The sequence below is a fragment of the Varanus komodoensis genome, unplaced genomic scaffold, assembly GCF_004798865.1.
Source record: "Varanus komodoensis strain SLA01 unplaced genomic scaffold, ASM479886v1 scaffold3, whole genome shotgun sequence".
NCBI classification, from domain to species: domain Eukaryota; kingdom Metazoa; phylum Chordata; class Lepidosauria; order Squamata; family Varanidae; genus Varanus; species Varanus komodoensis.
The window spans coordinates 29,675,281-29,694,833 of NW_025335761.1; the positions used below are offsets into that span (position 1 = coordinate 29,675,281).

The following is a 19,553-nucleotide window of genomic DNA, read 5'->3' on the forward strand; positions in this document are numbered from 1 at the left end:
CTCCTCGACCCAGAGCTGTCATTAGAAGCTCAAGTAACAGCGGAGGCGAGGAGCGCTTTCCTGCAGCTTCGGCTGATCCATTAGCTGCGTCCCTACCTGGAGAACGACTGCCTGGCAACTGTGACACATGCATTGGTAACTTCCCGCTTAGACTTCTGTAACACGCTCTACGTGGGGCTGCCCTTGAAGACGGTTCAGATACTTCAATTGGTGCAAAATAGAGCTGCCAGGTTGCTGATGGGGACTGGGTGTTGTTTTCATATAACCCCAGTTCTCCATCAGCTTCACTGGCTTCCCATTGAAGTCCAGGCCCAATTCAAGGTGTTGGTGATGACCTATAAAGCCCTCAACGGCTTGGGACCTGGTTATCTAAAGGAGCACTTGCGTCCATATATGCCCTCCCGCCCCCTGAGATTGGCAGAGGAGGCCCTTCTCCGGGAGCCCTCTGTGAAGGATATTAGGAGGGTGAGTACCCGGAGGAGGGCCTTCTCTGCGGTGGCGCCCCACCTATGGAATGCGCTCCCCAGAGAGGTCCGCCTGGTGCCATCATTATTTGTTTTTCGGCGCCAGGCCAAGACCTTTTTATTTAAACGATATTTTAATTGTTAATTGTTGTTTTTATTTATTGGTTTTAAACTATTGCCAAGATGTTCCAAATTTTTAATGTTATTTTATGTTGTCTATTTCTTTGTAAGCCGCCCTGAGGCTTTCTGCGATGGGGGCAGCATAAAAATGCTATAAATAAAATAAAATAAAATAAATTTTATGGCCTTTTCCTAATCATATGGTTAGTACAGCAATAATGGTTTACAAACCAGTCTTAAACAACTTTGGAGAAATGTTCTGAACTAAGCCAATGTACATGAAACACTTTAAAATACTTGAGATACATTACAGAAATGCTAAATTTTGACAATAACACTCTGATGTTCTAAAACCATAGGCACAGATCTAGATCCAAAGGATTAATAACTTTGGATCCATGAGCACATCCTAGCCCATTCCAAATGATCCATCAATTGTCAAGATGGCACAACTTTCAGGGAGGCTGTGAGTTTGAGTGAAAAATCATAGTGCAAGCAAGCTCTGTTCACATGTCTTTGGCTCTATGTCGTAATCCTTATTGTAAATATATTCAACAAGTGGATGGTCCAGCCTGCATGACACACTGGCCTATTCTGGGATTCTTTAACTCATAATGAGCCACAGCATGTTCTAGGCACTTTCAAAATATGCAACCCTTACTTGAAGGCTGTCCTGCCATGAGAACCTGGCTACTGAGAATTATTTTAAGGTTAAATATCCTTTGCATAATCCTTGGTTTGGTGTTAACCCAAATGGTAAAGTATTGCATGTTGTGCTAATCAGCTCAGTTAGTGCTGAATACCACACTGGACAGTCTAGTAATAAATCTGTAAATACACATGTAGGAATGTGCGCATCTTAGAATAGCTCTATTAATACCATAAATGAATATTGTGTAAAGGAGTTGAAGAGTTGAAATATGTGAAAACATTGACATGATGCTGAAACCCTTTGCCTGAGAAACTTTAAAATAACTAGTAATGGGGTAAACAGCTCAGTTATTTGATACACTTTAGTAAATGAAATGACTAAGTGAGAAACCCATAAAAAGCTGGCAAAGGAAAATCATTAATGGGAAATCTGCTTATGTTCATTTAAAAATGAAACTTACCATATAAAGAATATTCTGCTTCCTGACCTGTATCGCTCTCACTAGATGTTGATGTTAGGCTAGTAGTTAGAGTGTTACTAAGTGACTGACCAACAGATAAAACTGTAGTTGCTGTGGCTACATTGCTGCTGCTAGTAACACTGGATGTAGACATGGTCACAGTTGATGTGGTACCAGTTGTAGTCAGATTAGGAAAACTTTGGGCACCCATTAGAGGAGAAGCTATAGATAAAGATATGGTAAGATAAAATGAATGATCCAAAATAGTACAGTCTTACATTCATGAGTGTTGTATTAAAACAAAAACCAACAAAAAAGAGGTCACCAAGTCTAGTGTACTTATCAAGTAAGAATTACCAACCAATGAAAGAAATAAAAGGCTACAAATAAAAGAGAACACCAAAATAACTACATAAGTAAAAGTATGAAACTGTTACACATGTCTAAGTTTTAACAATTAAATGAAGCCTAAATTATATTAAAGTTTACAAGAACAGAGTTCACACATGTTAACCTTGATCCAAAAAACCGTACCTCAGAATCCCATTTTTTTAACAGAACAAACTTACATCACAATTAAAATCAGCTGCTCTTGGAAGAGAAGGAAAGGAACAGGGAAGGGGAAGGCTTGAAATACAAGCTGTGATCTCCATTTCATTTTCCATGCAGGAAAATATAACATTTTTCCAGAATTTGCTTGAATTTCATTCACAATCTGTACAGGCTTAGTAGCTACTGTTAATTAAGAGATTATTCTATCACTGGTAGTAATTCAACATGTAAAACACATGTTTCCTTCTAATGTTTAATTTAATTCATAGGCCACATGTACAGGCACACAATGCTTTAGTTTTTCATTTAGCTTCCTTGAATTTTATACCATACAGAGCTCCTCCAAGAAACATCTCAAACCATTACTTTAGATATAATGATAAATCATGCTTTGCTTAAGCAATATTTGCAAGCCAGCACTGAATTTTTATCATCTATGATAACAATGAGCAGACAGTAATCTCCAGATGTTTTGAGTTTTAATTCCCAGAGGTCCCTGCCTGCATGGCCAATGGTTAGGAATACCAGGAGCTGAAGTCCAGCTCAACTGACAATCTACTTGCTGTCCACATGAGCACACACTTTAGTTTCGATAAGTTTCTTCTGCCAAGTTCTGACTTCTCCTACTCATCTCTAACTAAACATATATCAGAGAAAATTACTTTCCTTTAAATTCACCGAAGTGCTAAGAATAACACTGTCAAACAAAATGGAAATTGAAAAGCAGTCTCCCAACATGGTCTGCAATTCTTTTCTACAAACATGCACAGTTTCACTACAAACAACAGGCACTGCCCATCGCATAAAAAAGACATTATTAGAATGGCTCCATGTTATCCTGTCAAACGTGAGCCCCAGGTGACATAAGACAAATGGTGAAATAACTTGACATCTTACTCTTTCAATATAAATTATCAGTTGCGCATCTTTAATCTACCAAAAATGCTTTTATTTGGATCTTACCAGTCTCAGTTTTGTAGGAAGAAATTATAGTAAAGCATACATGAAAAAGTGAAACCATGCACTCTTCTAATGTGGTTGTGTCACTTATTTATAAAAACAAAGAAACAAAAAAGGTAGAACATTAGTGTTCCACTTAATACAAATGATCAATTACTTCAATAATTAACTGAAGTATTAAGCAAATTAATTGAAGTATTAAGCAACTTTTCAATAATCTGAAGTAATATGCAAATTATATATTTTACAAATTAGATCATGTTCAGGCAATATAGTTTAAGTTAAACTCAAAGTTAAAGTATGGATTGAGTGTGACCTGCTAAACCATGGGTTATCATAATGTCTGAATCCAGCTGTGCTAACAAACCATAAACAACCCACACAACAACCCATGGTTCAACTCAGCCCACACTCAACCCTTGAATGTGGGTTGCTGGTGCTGTCTGAATCTAGCCAATGAAATAAAGGATAGTTAATATGCTTTGCTAATTCAAAAGTTACAGTTCTATAAGGAAACATGGTTGTTAACTCCTTCCAAGTTAATTTAATTTTGAAGGAAATAAAGTATGCACTAGGCAGATGCAGCAAATGGCATTCTGGCCCTACAATCTTCTGAAAACTGCAGCAGTGTCACTTTACCAAATCCAACTACATACAAAAGATACAGATGATTCCACAAAGCTGTCACATTTCAAGAAGGTACATATTCTCCCTTCCTCTGTAAATTATATAGTTTAAATATATATATATATATATATATATATATGTAGATTTTCTTTTACTTACTTGCAGCACTCATGACGTTTCTTCCCAAAGTATTAGTGTTGTTATCACTGCTACTCCGGCTTAGGTTCATGTTGTTAGTAGCATTGGTGCGAGCTATGTTTGCCACTCTTCGAACAAAGGATTCCAAACTAGAAGTTTCTCGTGAGGATAAGTTAGGAACACTTGCACTGGAACTCATTGGAGCCCCAGCAGCCAGCAGTGAACTCACTGAGAGTCTGTTACTTGCTGAAGAACTAAGGGGTCTCTGGGAAGCAGCTTCTTTATTAGTTAGCTCAGATACTGAACTAACATCTGGAGAACTCACACTAACAATTCCCATGGATATAGCATTGGATTCCCCAGTCGCACGGATTGAGTTGTCAGGTCCTAGCTTTCTTTCAATATTTTCATTTCCCACATCTGCTGTTAAGGTGCTGGTACTTGCACTGGATGCTGACCCTACTTCAGTTTGAGGCATGCTATCAGCAGAGGAAAGCACAACAATTGGCTCATGGACGTCAGTGCCTGAAACTATATTTTGCTCCATTACATTTTCAGATCTCCGCTCCATTTTGGTCGAACCCAAGCTGATGTCGCTGCTACTGGCCACGCTACACACAGAACTGCTACTTCCTTTTCTACTTGAGGAGCCTGCAGAAGCAGTCATCTTGTCTGGACAGTTGTTTTTCACCAAGCTGCTCCATGACTGCGTTGTGCCTGAAACAGTGGATGAAACAGGTTTGGGTGATGCCGCTGAATCAGGGTCGTACCCTGGGGCAAGCTTGAGGTCAAATTTTCCTTCTGCGCCCATACGGTAAGAGTTAGAGCCACCAGCATCCCAGGTGACATCAATCCAGCCTAGAAAGGGACAGGAGTTTGTGAGACCCAGCAGAAAGCAGACAGGAGCGTGTCAGACAGTAGCTCCACAATAGGGATCAGCTTCTCATTGGGCCACTATCCTAAGTTACAGAAACTACTTAATAGGCTTTAAAGCCAAATAAATTAAGTTTTGAAATTAAAGAAGCATGATCTTTGTAGATGTACTAAATTAAACTGGCAGAGTTTAATGTAATTAATATTAATTTTAATTTTGAAGATCAGAGAATCCAGTCAAAAATGTAATCAGTGCTTGATATGAAAAAGAAACCAACTATTTTTAGAATTATAACTCCCCCAAAAGAACGGTGAGTTAAGCCAAGTAGAGATATATGGGTGCTTGGTGTCAAGAAAACACATGATAAGTATTTTACATTCTGTAGCATTAAGTTATTAGAAAGGTAATGATGGCCTCACACTCCCTTGATTGCTGTTTAACCACAGCAGAGGTGAGCACTATTATAAAAACACTCCATGATCCTTGGAACCAGGCTACTAAAACAGGCCTGGTTTAAGGTGGGATGGAGAAGAGAACAAAGAGAGACAGCAGACCATATTTGGGTCTGTTAACAAGCATCTCTGCGATTCTCTGCGATGTTCTGCTAGTTTCTCCATGCATTTTTTTAATTTTGCTTCCTAGTTTTCTCTTAATGACTGCTCACTTAAATCAGATATTGTACCTTGAAAAGAATACAGTAAAATCTCCATTCAAAGTTCAAAATTTCCTATTTATTTTCTGGTTTTTTTTTTTTTTTGGCTTATCAGCAGCCAATTTTTTCAGATAACAATTTCTATACATTACATTAGTTCTACATTTTGTAATTGTGGGTGCTTCAAGTTCAGAGAAACTCTGGGTTTAGTACTGCTAACTGGCAATATATTGTGAAAGAGCAGGAGACTGTTCACAAAACAGTACTTGAGAAATATTAGATTAAATGTTTTTAATTTCAATGCAAACCTCAAAAAATGCAAAACAGCATGTAAAGAAAAGAAAAATACCAATGTAACATTGCAAAAAGTTGTAATGCAGAAGCAGATAACACATTTTAAAGCTGAGACCAGTAGGAGATCATGGAGACCCTGTATATTGCACCATAAGAAAATAACTTCCTTGTTCAAAAAAATCTAATTGCTCTGGCAATAACATATGGGATTTAAGATCAGCCTCTTAGAATTATTCAATTTGGTTCCATCATACAGTATTAACAAAATAGCAACTGGATCCCAGTGAAGCTAACAAGGTAAGAAAAGGTACAGAAAACTTGATAAAAGCCAAAGGAAAAAAGCAAGTTGCAAATGCCAAGCCAAAAGATACCGCAGAGTATTTTAATATTATATAGATAGGAATTGTTTTTTGAACAGTGCTTCAGTTATTCATACTGAAACATACAAGAAGCCACAGCTAATCTATATACTCGAATGGCATGCAACAAGCATTTCTTGAATATTCATAATACCACTCTATAGCCTGGTTTACATGTTTTTTTTTTCTCCAGCTCCAAGGATAAGCAACTAGAAAAATTCTGTCCATAGTTTGGCTACCATTGCATGTGAACTAGGAACTGTGAGTTCTCTCTCTCCACCTTTTCTCTCTTCACACAAGTCAGAGAAATAACCCAAGAACAAAGTGGTTACAAGGCAGCTGGATAGCCTGCAAAATTTACCCTCCCTGTTAAGTGAAAAGTTTCCCTTTATTTTTCAAAGGAGGTTCACTTCCTTCCTCTGTAACTCTTATAACACAGAATAAGTTTCATTTGCACCTGCTTCTTTTCCTTCATTTTGGCAATAAACTTAAACCTGCTTATTGCTTACAAGGCCCATTACAAATGATTGAAATATACTTCCAAATGCATGGGCTTATTATTGTAGGGAGTATTATATTTCAAGAGGCTCAAAGAAGCTCCCTTTATTTCAGCAGGCTCATTATTACAAAGATGGATATGGTACAGCCATGATGTAACATGGTCAAATGGGTCTCTACAAAATACAGAATTATTTAATTTTTAAGCAGCTATTCAGGCAAGTAATTTTTGTCTTCCTTGTGATTTCTGAATCTGCATTTCTCCACAAAGATACAATGCAAGACCTATTTTAATGAACTCTAAAGAGAACTAGATTTCTTAAGTATTTTCTCACCGTTGTGTAATTCGCCTGTAACAGTGCCTTCCCCTTGTGGACTACCATCCTGATCTCTCCATTTCCAATCAATTCCTCGGATAACTCGGGCACCTGGAACCATGTACTTTAGGACCTGAGAACGAACCAGTCTTCTCTGCCTTCGCAGGTTAGCCTCTGCTTCTTTAGCTGCTTTTCCTATATCCAATGAAACTATGATTATAAACAGTGTGGTTACAAACATGCCAGTTTGGCTTAAATTATCTGAAATACTGTGGATGCAATCCAGTTGACCATTAAGTCATACTTAAACATGATGCAAATATGTGGGCCTTGTCTGTTTTGGATTGCACGCACAAGTCTTTGAAAGAGTTCAATTCATGGCATACATCACTATAATAAGGAACCAGTTCCTCTATACTGCTTACCTAGTTGATCCTCACATACACCATTCACTGTGCCATAAAGTTCAAATCCAGACAGAGAGAGGTAGTGTGTTTGTCCACTGGCATTCTTTCCCATCTGTTTAATTCTTACATGTCTCCAGCCTTGTTTTTCATCCTTAGGTGGGTCCAGTGGCCACGTTGCTGTTGACCTTCATGTAAGTTTGGAAAAAAAATTACATAAAACATACTGGTAATTTTAAAAAGCATGAAGACTTACATGCTTTTTACAAGAACAATGCTGGTGGATTATGTACAAAGTAGTGTTACTTAGAAAACAAGCCTCAAAATTACATAACAATTCTCTTTACTATTATCATTCATAAAATATATTAAAAGTTGTATCTCACTTTCTTTGGCTGAAACTGTGGAAGGTCAATTTTATTAATGAATTTCGTAAAGTAACATTCTACATTAAAGCAAACCTAGCAGAAAAAGTTAAACAGTATTTCCATAATTCACTTACAATTCCTTCACTGCACACAAACTAAAGGAATTCTGAACCTACACAATTTCTAGCAACTTCCACTGACTCTGAGTGCCCCTTAATATTACAGATATAAACATCTACACATTATCACCTAGGCAGAAATAAAAAGAAATTAAAATGTGCTGTGCATAAATAAAACCCAGCATAAATAAAACAAAGTTTATTATTCAACACAATAATAGTAATTAAAACGTAACATACCCTGGTTCATTCAGACTACAATCATCAACATGAGTATACAGTGTGGTCCAGTTTTGTCCATCCTTAGATACTTGAAAAACCCAATTTCTGAGAGCAGATCGTCCATAACCACGAGCATGGCGCAATGTATAAGCTGATGGTATTACCCAAAGTCCAAGGTCTATAGCAAACCATGCATTTTTATCATCATTAGTATGACAATTTAGAGCTGAACTGTCTCGACTTAAGATATCTTCCAATCGACCATATGGCAAATTTCTTCCTTCTGAAGATGTAACTACTACTAGCCCATAGGCAGCTGGATTTACCCACTCATATGCTGTTCTACAAAAGAACAAATAATTCTACTATTATTCAAGAACCAAATAGACTACAAAACCTATTTTATATATAACATTGCATTTTATATAAAAAAGCAAAACAATATAACAATAATATAACATGCATTCATAAACTCAAAATCTAATGTCCAAGTTCCATGAATAATGCATTTCAAATTGTTTTTCAACTGAAAACTCATTTAAAATAGTTCAAATATAATAAATATAATAAAGTAATAAGAGCGTAGCAAGTCAGAAGGGACCTTCTGGGCCATCTAGTCTGACCCTGGTTCTAGCCAGCTCTGCTCATATACCCAGCATGCAGTTGTCTAATCTTTCCTTCAACACCCTCACTTGATTGGGCCCACACCACCTCTCGCAGAAGCCCATTCCATATCCTGGGGTGGGGCTAGGTACTACTATGTTAATACCCTGCCTTTTTTTCCTTCATGGAACTCAAAGGAATTTACACAGTTCTCCACTTCCTCCCATTTTGTCCTTACAACAACACCCTGTGCGATAGGTTGTGCTGAGAGTCTGTAACTGGCCTAAAGACACCCAGGGGGGTTCCATGGTTGGGTGGGGACTAGAACCTGAAGCACCAAGAGCCCTAGTCCAACACTCTGGCCACTACTGTACCACACTTACTTTCTTATGGGAAATATACAAAATTGGGCTCAGATAGAATCTATCAGAATGTCTGTCTGAAATGGATGAAAACTTACTTTGCATTTGTCCCAATCCAATAAATAATTCCATTTTCATCAAAATCATGCTGGTGTCTGAAAATGAATGTCTGGCCTTCACGTAATTTTCGTACAAAAACAAATGATGCTCTGTCAAAGTCATACCACTGCTTTGCCACCTGTAAAGAAGAAGGTGGGGAAAATAGGTATCACAGAGGAATAGGCATTTCTGTAAGCATTGTGCAAAGAGAAGCTTACTCACCATTTTCAGGAGGTATTGTTCTAAAGACTCTACTGTTGCCAAAGGCTCCATTTTCAACATGCGACCTGTTCTGTCTATCAAAGCTGTCTCCCCAGAAGCACGCTCCAAGCGAAACCGGAGCCTCCTTGTTAATATCTAAAGGTCAATGTAACAAAATTTTAGATACAGCTTTTATGTTGAGATAGTTCTGTAACATGTGAAATATTAGAAATTGCAATTATCCATTTAACAAATCTGTGTAAGTGGTACGTATCCGTACACACACACGCCATGTCATGTACTGGGACAGACATTCCAAATGGCACAGTGGGGCAATTGCACTAGCTACACGTTCTTTGCCATGATTGTAAGACATTCTTCGTTTGATGGGGGTTTTTTGCATCTCTGACCCATTTTTTTCCAGAATTAGCCAGCTACCGACAGCTTCTTCCAAGTCCACAAGTGACTGGCAAAACATTTCTGGTTTGTTTGTTTTTTTAATCTTGCCGCACAACATGCAATGCATGCAAATATGTTTATTTTAAAATTATTTTTTTAACCATGGTTGTGTTGCCTTGTCTGAGGTTTTTTCCCTTTCTAGTGACTTTTTCCTTTGCTGCTTTCTTTTGCAAGCTATCAAAAGGTGAGTTGTCAAGGGAAAGCAAAGGTGCAAGTCTTCTTCACTCATGAAAAGTTGGCAGTGAAATTTACACCACTTGTGTGACAAGAGCATCATCCTTTTTTCTTCTCTCTTTCCTGTCCTCAGTGGGATGCACATTTTGTATTCTTCCTCGAGACCCTAGCTGTTTAAAAAAAAAAAGCAAATACACATCCTGCCCCCTTCTACTGCAAATTCTTTAAAATCAGTTTTTGACAGGGCATTGAATGTTTCTGGACAGGAACATACAGCTGTACAGGACCCTGCTGAAAATCACCCCTAAGGGGAAAGTGCAACATGTGCATTACCCTGAAGACTGTCGAGGCAAAAGGGGAGGGGATCTTGTTGTGAAGGGGGTGTGAATTTTGCCACCTTGTTTTGCAAGCTGAGAATGCCCCCACCTTGGCAACTTGCCTTTTGACACTTAAGAGAAAACAAAGGAAGGGAAATCCTTATTTAGAGTTTCTTTGCAACCATGTGGAGAATTGGTACCTGGTGTACTTTGGCAGCAGGTAACTCGTAAGGACACTGACCCAGTCAAGATTTCAAATGTCTCAATTTGCACAAATGCAGATGAAAGCATTTTCTTAAAAATAGAACATATTTGGTCATTGTGCATCCACTAAAATTGAATTTGTCAAGCCACTGAAAGCCCCTCCAACATTTAACTTGTACACCTGCAAGGGGCTGACAAGCTGGCTTTTATAATTCGCCCCCCACCCCCCTCCCAAAAAAAGTTTATAATTCGCCCCCCATGGCAAGCCAAAAACAGTTCACAATTGCGGCCGGGGCGGGGGGCGCTTTGGTCCTTTTGGAGAAAAGTTTATTACACAGATAAATGTTGTACTGGAACAGTCTTTAATAATCAGTGACACACACACTATTTTAAGTTCTTTACCTACTTTATGGATTAACAAATGGAATGTGAAATGGCTTTTCTGTGCCATTCTGACAACTCAAAGACTGATATTACAAAACTGGAATGATAAAAACTCATATCCCATAATACAGTAGAGTGAAGATTTTACAATGTTTTCAATACAAAAGTAATGTTACAGAAGGAATGGGTACTTATTTTGATAGTGTATTTCCTTTTGTTGAACCCCATGTATAATTTCTAGAAAGGTGCATTTCATGCACACACATTCATGTACATATATTTAAAATAAAAATGTTATTTTTTCTGGGGTACCCATGGGTACTATTGTTGGAGTTGTCCTATGAGTGCCACTGGAAGTATCCATGCGACTGGGCTAGGGAGACTCCAGAACTACCCACAAGACCAAACTGGGTAACTCGAAACCAGAAAATGTACAATAGCAGATAAACAGCTGATGTATTTTCTCTCCAAGTATAGCATACTTGATAATATTCAGCTTCAATGGAATACAGCAAATTTCCACAGTACTGCAAAGTTACCTGAAGATTATAGGTTGATCCTGGTGTATCATACAAGTGTAGAGGTAGACGTTCAATAGATTCTAATACTGCTATCAGTTTCCGAATTAATGCAACTGCTGGACGACTATGAACAGAGGAAGTAACCACAGACAACACAAAATTTTTTTGTAACAAGGGTGTAATGAATGTAAGTTAGAAACAGACTTCCTAGGAAAGAGCTCTAACTCCAAAAGACTATTAGTATACAGTGATGACAGCAAGCAATAGCAAACTATGGCTTGTTGCCAAGGCCTAGATTTGTGCATACCCTCTTCCTTCACATGCAACATAAATTTATTTATCTCCATTCCTTCAAGGCTTGTAACAAGCTATGGTTTCCTGTTTCTTCTAAACAATAAACTGTAATTTATTACAAGCCTTGAAAGAAAACAGATTTCCTTGATCATGCTTGCTTCTTCTGAGTTAAACTGGGATTTGTTATAACCCGGTTTGCACAGAAAGTTAAGCCATGAGGTTCTGTATTGTCAAGATGTACAAACCTAGTCATATTAACAACCATGGTTCATTGACCATAAACAACCCAGAACGCGAATCCATGACAGGTTTTCATGAGTGCTCAATTGTTTAAAACATAGGCTGCTGTTACACAGAACAGTGGATTATTCACAGACCACCTGCTTCACCAGACAGCAGGAAAGAGTGGTGGGGGAAAATGCCTGTACTAAATGTCAGTCCTGCAGCACTGCAAAGGCATTTGGGATGCATGGAGGCAGCAGATGAAGGCACAACTAACAAACTAAGAACTGAAAGAACCAACCATTGATTTCTGGGTTGTCCAAGTCTGATCGGCAACAGATGCCCTTCTCTGGGAACCCTCCGTGAATGATATTAGGAGGGTCAGTACCCGGAGCAGGGCTTTCTCTGCGGTGGCACACCACCTATGGAATGCGCTCCCCAGAGAGGTCCGCCTGGTGCTGTCACTTTTTTTTTTTTTTTGGCACCAGGCCAAGACCTTTTTATTTAAAACTTATTTTAATTGTTAACTTATTATGGTATTTATAGGATTTTAAATTTTTAAGCCGAGATGCTACTGGGCATTTTAATCTCTAATTGTATTAATTGTTATTTATATGCTTTAATTATGCTGTGAGCCGCCTCAAGGCTTTGTTTCGATGGGGGTGGCATAGAAATGTTTTAAATAAATAAAGTGCAGCATACCCTACTCTCCACAAATGGGTTAATATTATTCACAAACAAGGACATTGAGCCTGATTCAAACAAACATGTTCATTGCTCTAACTTTAAAAAAATCAGCTTGCACAATATTTAATGTGCTTTGTACTATGTATTGAAACTTCAGACTGTTTTTCATTATGAATCACTGCTTCCAGAAAGGGTGAGGGAGTCTTAAAAATGGCAACATCCACAGAGAACATGGCAAACAGCCTGTACAGTACAATGGAAAGCAGCTGAGCAATCTTCTTAACAATGGGAGATATATACCCCAAAAGCAGCAATTTTAAAAAGTGCAACAAATTGTTACTTCACTGACTCATACTGCAATCCAATCTTAATATTGGTTTTATTACTAGAAGCAAACTATTACATTGTGTGCACAATTTTTTTCAGATGTTCCATAAGCATTAAAATACCTTTCATCATCTTCATTTTCACTGAAAGCTGTTTTGAAAACATTGATTCTTTCCACTAACTGACTACAATCTTGTTTCACATCAAAATCCACATTCTAAGAGAAAATTAGAAAGCATTATTTGGTTGTAGCAAAAAACAGGTCATGTTCTAAACATGAATTAATGTTACTTAATGCAATAAAATTATATATCTTCATTCCATATTTGGATGTACATAAAGAACAGATTGCAGAGCTGCTCCCTCTTGAGATCCATTGTAATTCTTTCTTCCCCTTCAAGCCTGTAACATGACAGACACTTTCCAACACTAAGCAAATGATAGCTCTGTCATCTCACTTAGTAGCAGTCAGGAAAGCTTATTTTTCTACAGGACCTCAAGGGTACAAAATACTCAAGCAGGAATTTGTTTATTACATTTATATCCTGCCTATATTTATATCCCAGGATATATATTTATATCCTGCCTATTTATATCCATGGTGCCACAGAGAAAAACAAGCTGTTGGGTATTTTTAAGACATGGAAGAAGTTCTTGGGGTAATCTGCCATGTTAAGATGTTTCTGGTATACCAAAAATTCTGTAAAAGGATTTATAACTTGCATTTAAATGGACCTCTCTGAAGCCAGCTGTGAAGACTAATCCTAAAACCCTACATTGTAAGTTGGCGCCAACTATTTCTGCTTTTGGAAGATTAACAAAGGAAACAAATGAGAGTAGTAATCAGATGGGAGTTCTCTTGCCATGAGAACATTCCCTAGAGTATTCAGGAATCTCTTAGATTCCATAAATCTTGCTATACAAAATCCTAAGGGTTCACCTCCCTTATAGAGGAGTAAAGCTAAACTTCCAATTTAAACTTCCTCTGGTAGTGGCCTGATGATATACGAAGAAAACCCTCCCCTCAGCAGACAACGCTAGACCCCCAGCCTAGCTGAAAACACCAGGTCCTGCATAATCCACCTGACAACAAATAATGGGTGAGCAACTCCAGCCAAGCACCTCCCACAATGGTCTATCCAAGGTCCTGATGCAATTCCTGCATTGCCTGTTATGACCCAGAACACACATTCTGCTTCTTCTGGGTCTCACACCCAGTAAAGGCAGTAGTTACAGTGAAAGATAGTAAGGTCAGGAGAAAATTTGCATCTTGATCTCCCCACTCCTATACCACGCTGGTTCTGCAATAAACTTACATTATTCAATACAGTGAGAAGTGCCTGTACCAAGCCACTGCTGCACATTTCATATGGTGAAATTGTATTTTCATCTTTCAGTAGGACAATTAAATTTTCCAGTGCAGTCTTCATTAAATCTCGCCAAGTGTTTTCTCCTTCAATGAACTGAAAATAAATCAATAATGCTTCCATTTATTTCATGGTATTACACAACAGTACCCAATGGAATGTACTGCATATATATTGCAATGATAATAGTAGTAGTAATATGTTTTAATACATGATAGCTTTTGCAGACTAAAACTAATGTTTGTAGTTTAAGAGAAAGACTGTATTATTTCCTCCTCTTTTCTCAACCTTTGTTTCTTGAAAGCAAAAGCCTATAGCCTACCCTCCAAGGTTTGTGCTTTATCATCTACTGGCAAGAGCCTAAGTTGAAATTAACCTTGGACTTCTAGACTCATTTAGAAAATTCAGAATTAGCATGCAACCTAAGAGCAGGTTATTTATTTATTTCAATACCACACAAAACCAAGTCACTATTGTGAAAAAAGATGATCTACCAGAACATTTACACAAAACTACTACAGAATCAATAATATTAATCATTACTATTTAAATAATGATACTTGCCTGTCTGTTAGTATGAAGCTCCCATGAAGACTCTAATTGAGTTGCTATGTTTCTCAGGGTTACAACTACACCCCTAGGCATACTTTCAACAGCTTTAAAATGGTCATCGTACAAGTCTCTAGCCATAGTTCGTACCTAAAGTTATTTCAGAGAATAGAATTCAGTTTGTATGTATGTATGCATTCACACTAAGCTTGTATGCATTTATGTATTCACACTAACAGAATGTTTGTATTCACACTAAGCCATTTAATACAAAATAAAATCAATTATTTCCCTGAGGTCTGTATGGAGTTGCCTTCACTAAGACCTGTAATAGATAAGAATGTACTGCCACTTCTGCATGTGGAGACCTACTGTGGTGTGGTGTGGTGTGTAGTGGTTAAGACCGTGGGACTGTGATGCAGGCAATCTGTAGTCTAGTCCCCACTTGATAATGAAGACAACTGGGTGACTTGGGGCCAGCCAGACTCTCAGCAAAACCTACTTCACAGGGTTGTTGTTGTGGGGGTAAGATTGAGAGCAGGAGAAAGAGAATGATGTAAGCTGCTCTGAGTTCAGTGTAAGAAAAAAGTGGGATATACATCTAATGAATGAATGAATGAATGAATGAATGACTGAATGAGTAAGCCAGAAATTTAGAGAATCCAGAATTAGTATTCATCATGATCACTCTTGGCAATGGGAATGGCTACAGTAACTAGGAACTAATCAAGAGGCAAAAAGGTAACAATGGGCAAATTCCCATGTCATACCAAGCTGTCCTGTGATTAATACACAGTGGATTGCTTCTTCATGAAAAATGAACAGTGCAACCCAGAAGGCAAATGGGCTGAGTGGGGTCTGTTCTCCTTTCCTTTTTTCAATCTGCCAGCCAACTCTAGTACATATAACCAGTCTCCTTCAGGGCAGAACCTGTCTTATCTCTTGCTTCCTGCTCCACTTGCTACCTTTTCTATTTGTCAATAGGTTTTTAAAAAAAATTTCAATCACCCTCCCCCAACTGAACATTTTAAATTGCTTTTTATCTTCTGCATATGCATAACAGTAATTACAATCTGGTAAGTGTAGTCTTGCCTTATCTGTTTCAGCTGTCAAAGGGAGGACAAGGTGAGTGCATACAGGCCAATTTGCTCACAGTTACCAGTGGTCATGAGCCTAGCTGTCAATTTAAAAGCATTGGCAAATGGGGAAAAAAGCTGGGAGAGCAGAAGGGTCAAAAAGAGATGATGGCAATGTCAACCACTTAGCAATATAATCCTCACCACTTTTTCAACATTTCCTCAAGTCTCCAGCTACTGTAGAAATGGGAGATAACAACTTTCTACACTCACACACTCTCTTTGTTCATTTCAGGAACACATTTGGAATGCAATTTAATAGTAATAATAATATGCAAATTTAAGGGCTGCAAAAGAAGCAGAAGGGAAAATCATGCACCAGCTGAAAAAGGGGGCAGAAGAAAGGATTTTCCCTTTCTTCAGTAGCTGAAGAATTGGGGAGGTGCTGAAAAGGAAGAGGGCACTGAGAGTTTATGTGCAACACAACTGAGAGGAAGATATTGCCAAGGGACTCATAGCATCTCCACCCCTTTCCCGAGTAACGTCTTTCTCTGCTTTTATGCTCTATACCAGTGCTTTTCCACTGACACCACTTGGACCCTGGCAACTGGGCATAGATTAGCCTATATGCAGTGCTGCTTTGTACTGGATAGGTATAAGTATGCCATTTGCAGATGCAAACAAGAGAAAAATATATTTCTATAATGTACCATTTTCAGAAGGCAAGCAAAAAACAAATAAATTATGATTCTGATTGTATTTTTGAGGGTATGAAAAGTTAAAAAAAGAAAAGTCAAAGAACAAGTGCAGCCTTTTCAAAGTACTGTTTCAGCACTACTGGAAAGACAGTCACTGGCAATATCATGGAAGTGAGTGGCAGTGGGTTTTGCTGTTCTTGCTAGGCACTTCTTCAGCTATTCCCAATAACCCATGATAGAACTGCCCTGAAAATTCAGATCATGACCCAAGCCCAAGTCACAACCCGTCATGGGCTGAACAACTCCTAGACCAAACCAGATTCTCAAGACTGTCTTGTTCATGAAAATACCCCAATGCCCCTGGAAACCATGCAGAGTTCAGATGAGATGTCAACAAGGGATATATGTACACTGTAAAGTTCATTCCTTCCACATTTTATGAATTGTTAGGTGACTTTCATTTTGAGGTGCCATTCATTCACTGACATTATTGGATTTTCGCAGAATCAAAGAATAGTAGAATTGGAAGTGGGGCAGGTCATCGGGTCCAATCCCCTGCTAGTACAAGACACCAAATTACACCTTCCCACTCTGCTGTCTGTCCAGTTGCATCCTGGCTGCCTCTAGTGTGGGGGAGCCTACAAACTCCCTAGGTAATTGGTTCCATTGACGTACTGCTCTAATAGCAAGGACTTTTTCCCCTGATATCTAGTCAGGATCTGGTTTCTTTTAATTAAGCCCAGTACTCCATGTCCTGTAAACTCTGGGAAGATCAACAAGAGATCTTGTCCTTCCTCTTTGTGACAACCTTTCAAATACTTGCAGAATGCTATCATATCTTCCCTCAGTCTTTTCTTCCTGAGGTTGAACATACCCAGTTCTCTCAAACTTTCCTATCAATTTCCATCTCAATTTGTGGATTTCACAGGTCAAATTCAAATCCACTGGAATTCACTGTAGAGTTCATCAATACCCCTAAGGACAATCCATCATGGCATGTCTGCAGTGATTGATGTTGTGTTAAATGAACCCATGGATGAGTGCATGATACAGCAACCCAAGCTGTGAATAAGCTATGCAGTTTGTTCACAGAAATCATGGTGTGTTCCTGGCATGGTTAAGCTCACAGATACATTGTCCCACCTTCTCCTTGGTCCTTGGGCTAGCTGAACTTGTCCTATCTCCCCACTCTACAGCAACTTCCTTTAGCTGCTGCCACTTCTTACGTCCCCTCTTTTCAAGGAATTTTATAACACATTCTAGTGACTGCTCCTCCAAGGTGCCTGAGTGGCATAGTAGAGTATGTCACTGTTTTATTTTTTTAAAATAAATTTTAGGTGTCAGAAATATATCAAAATATTTTTACAATGTAAAAAAGCATTTTTCAGTCAGTCAACTGGAGGTGCTAAAGTGCTATGTCTTGCCAGGTTAATGTCCTATTAAGTGTCTCCTATTAAGGTACAAGAGTAACAACCAATGACATTGACAAAGCAAGGCTGCAAGTAGGTTATTATTTTGCTTTCCACTTGAGAGCTGTCATAGTAGCAAGAGAAAAGCAAAGCTACAAGGGAACCTTGGCATGGGAAAAAGGTGGTGACGACAGATCCCTCTTTCAGGTGGGTATTGTAACATTGCCCAAATAGTTCTCAGTCTCCTCCACTTTTTCCATATTACCCCCAGCCTCTAAGCCCTTCAGAAAAGTAAGATCCACCCCCCACTACTTTTCACAAGCACTTAATTTTATCCAGTGCCAAAAACAAAGAATTTCATTTGAATGGGATATTGGCTAAATGGATTATTTTAAAACAGTTTTCACATGTAACCATAAAATTTAACAAATGAATGATTAGCCCTCTAAAAAACCTCTTCTGACAGTTTGTGGTTTTTGAGCTGGTATTGAGAGAGGGCAGCAAAGCTTTGCCAGGATACCAGTGATTCCTCAACCTCTCCTCCTTTCAAGCAGGAATAAAATATTTAGATAGCTGCAATTAGGGACTCCAGTGGAGTAGTGCGCAGCATATAAATGCAACGAACAAACAAACAGACATCTAAGTGTTTGGCAATGGAAGTGTGAAGTGCAGAGGATTACAGGCAGCTCCACTGGATAGCATCCTCAGAATATGAACCACTTCAGATCTTCAGAGATCACATGTAAGATACATCAGAAAAGTTAGCAAATCAAAATCTAAATCTTGCATTAAAAAACAGAAAGCATACTAACCTTTTGTTTTGTTTTCTCCAACTTGGATTTTAGCTTTCTGCCTCTTTTGCCAGTCCATCCAGTGACAAATTCTGATCCTATAAAACAACCAGAAGTCAAAATAACACACTCCCTGAACACTGGCTTAAGTTAAGGTACCATATTCCTACTATAAAAGATGATAGTCTGCTGGATCAGGGACACAATGTGTACCCATAAATTTCTTTTTCCTTCTCCCCTTATGTGATCCTGATTTCCTCATTTGTTAAGCATTAAGTATGTAATGACATCTGAATAAGAAACCAGGATCATTCCTGAATGTAGCAAATACTGACAGCATTTCTGACAATATAGTGTTTTGCGAATCATGGGTTATTGTTACAAGAATGTAATTTCTCTGCCAGGTCCCTATAGATATTGAGCCTGTCTTTACCTAATCAATGTATGTAACTACAAACTTACCCAAAGAAGTTTCAGCAGTAAATGAATGCTTGGTTCCTCTATTAGATTCAAAAACAAAACCTGGGAGATCTTCTTTTAATATTGTAGCTTGCTGACCATCTGAATTATGAATAGCAATTTCTCCTTCCTTTAGGCAGGTGAGAGACCAATTCCCCACTGTAAGTTTAGCAGGTCCTGGAGCTGATAAAATTGGTTGACTTGTTGTGGATGGCTTTACCTGGCTTCGAGCTCTCTGTAACTTCTCTAAAAATTCACTTCTACTTTCTG

General features: G+C 38.4%; 1 protein-coding gene across 10 annotated transcripts in view; it reads right to left on the reverse strand.

Moving 5' to 3' along the window:
* Positions 1 to 19,553, reverse strand: part of HECTD1 (HECT domain E3 ubiquitin protein ligase 1) — an 83,352-nt gene that overhangs the window by 23,097 nt on the left and 40,702 nt on the right. For 6 of the 10 annotated variants that reach the window (XM_044435677.1, XM_044435680.1, XM_044435682.1 and 3 more), the window contains exons 14-26: positions 19,287 to 19,550; positions 18,846 to 18,922; positions 14,866 to 15,000; positions 14,251 to 14,397; positions 13,057 to 13,151; positions 11,423 to 11,528; positions 9,367 to 9,501; positions 9,144 to 9,283; positions 8,099 to 8,422; positions 7,393 to 7,559; positions 6,986 to 7,162; positions 3,995 to 4,831; positions 1,697 to 1,918 (exon numbers count right to left, since the gene is read on the reverse strand). In XM_044435677.1, coding sequence (XP_044291612.1) covers positions 1,697 to 1,918; positions 3,995 to 4,831; positions 6,986 to 7,162; positions 7,393 to 7,559; positions 8,099 to 8,422; positions 9,144 to 9,283; positions 9,367 to 9,501; positions 11,423 to 11,528; positions 13,057 to 13,151; positions 14,251 to 14,397; positions 14,866 to 15,000; positions 18,846 to 18,922; positions 19,287 to 19,550 — 2,826 coding nt within the window. The remainder of the gene's footprint in view (positions 1 to 1,696; positions 1,919 to 3,994; positions 4,832 to 6,985; positions 7,163 to 7,392; positions 7,560 to 8,098; positions 8,423 to 9,143; positions 9,284 to 9,366; positions 9,502 to 11,422; positions 11,529 to 13,056; positions 13,152 to 14,250; positions 14,398 to 14,865; positions 15,001 to 18,845; positions 18,923 to 19,286; positions 19,551 to 19,553) is intronic. The other 4 variants (XM_044435685.1, XM_044435681.1, XM_044435683.1 and 1 more) reach the window with 3 other exon arrangements.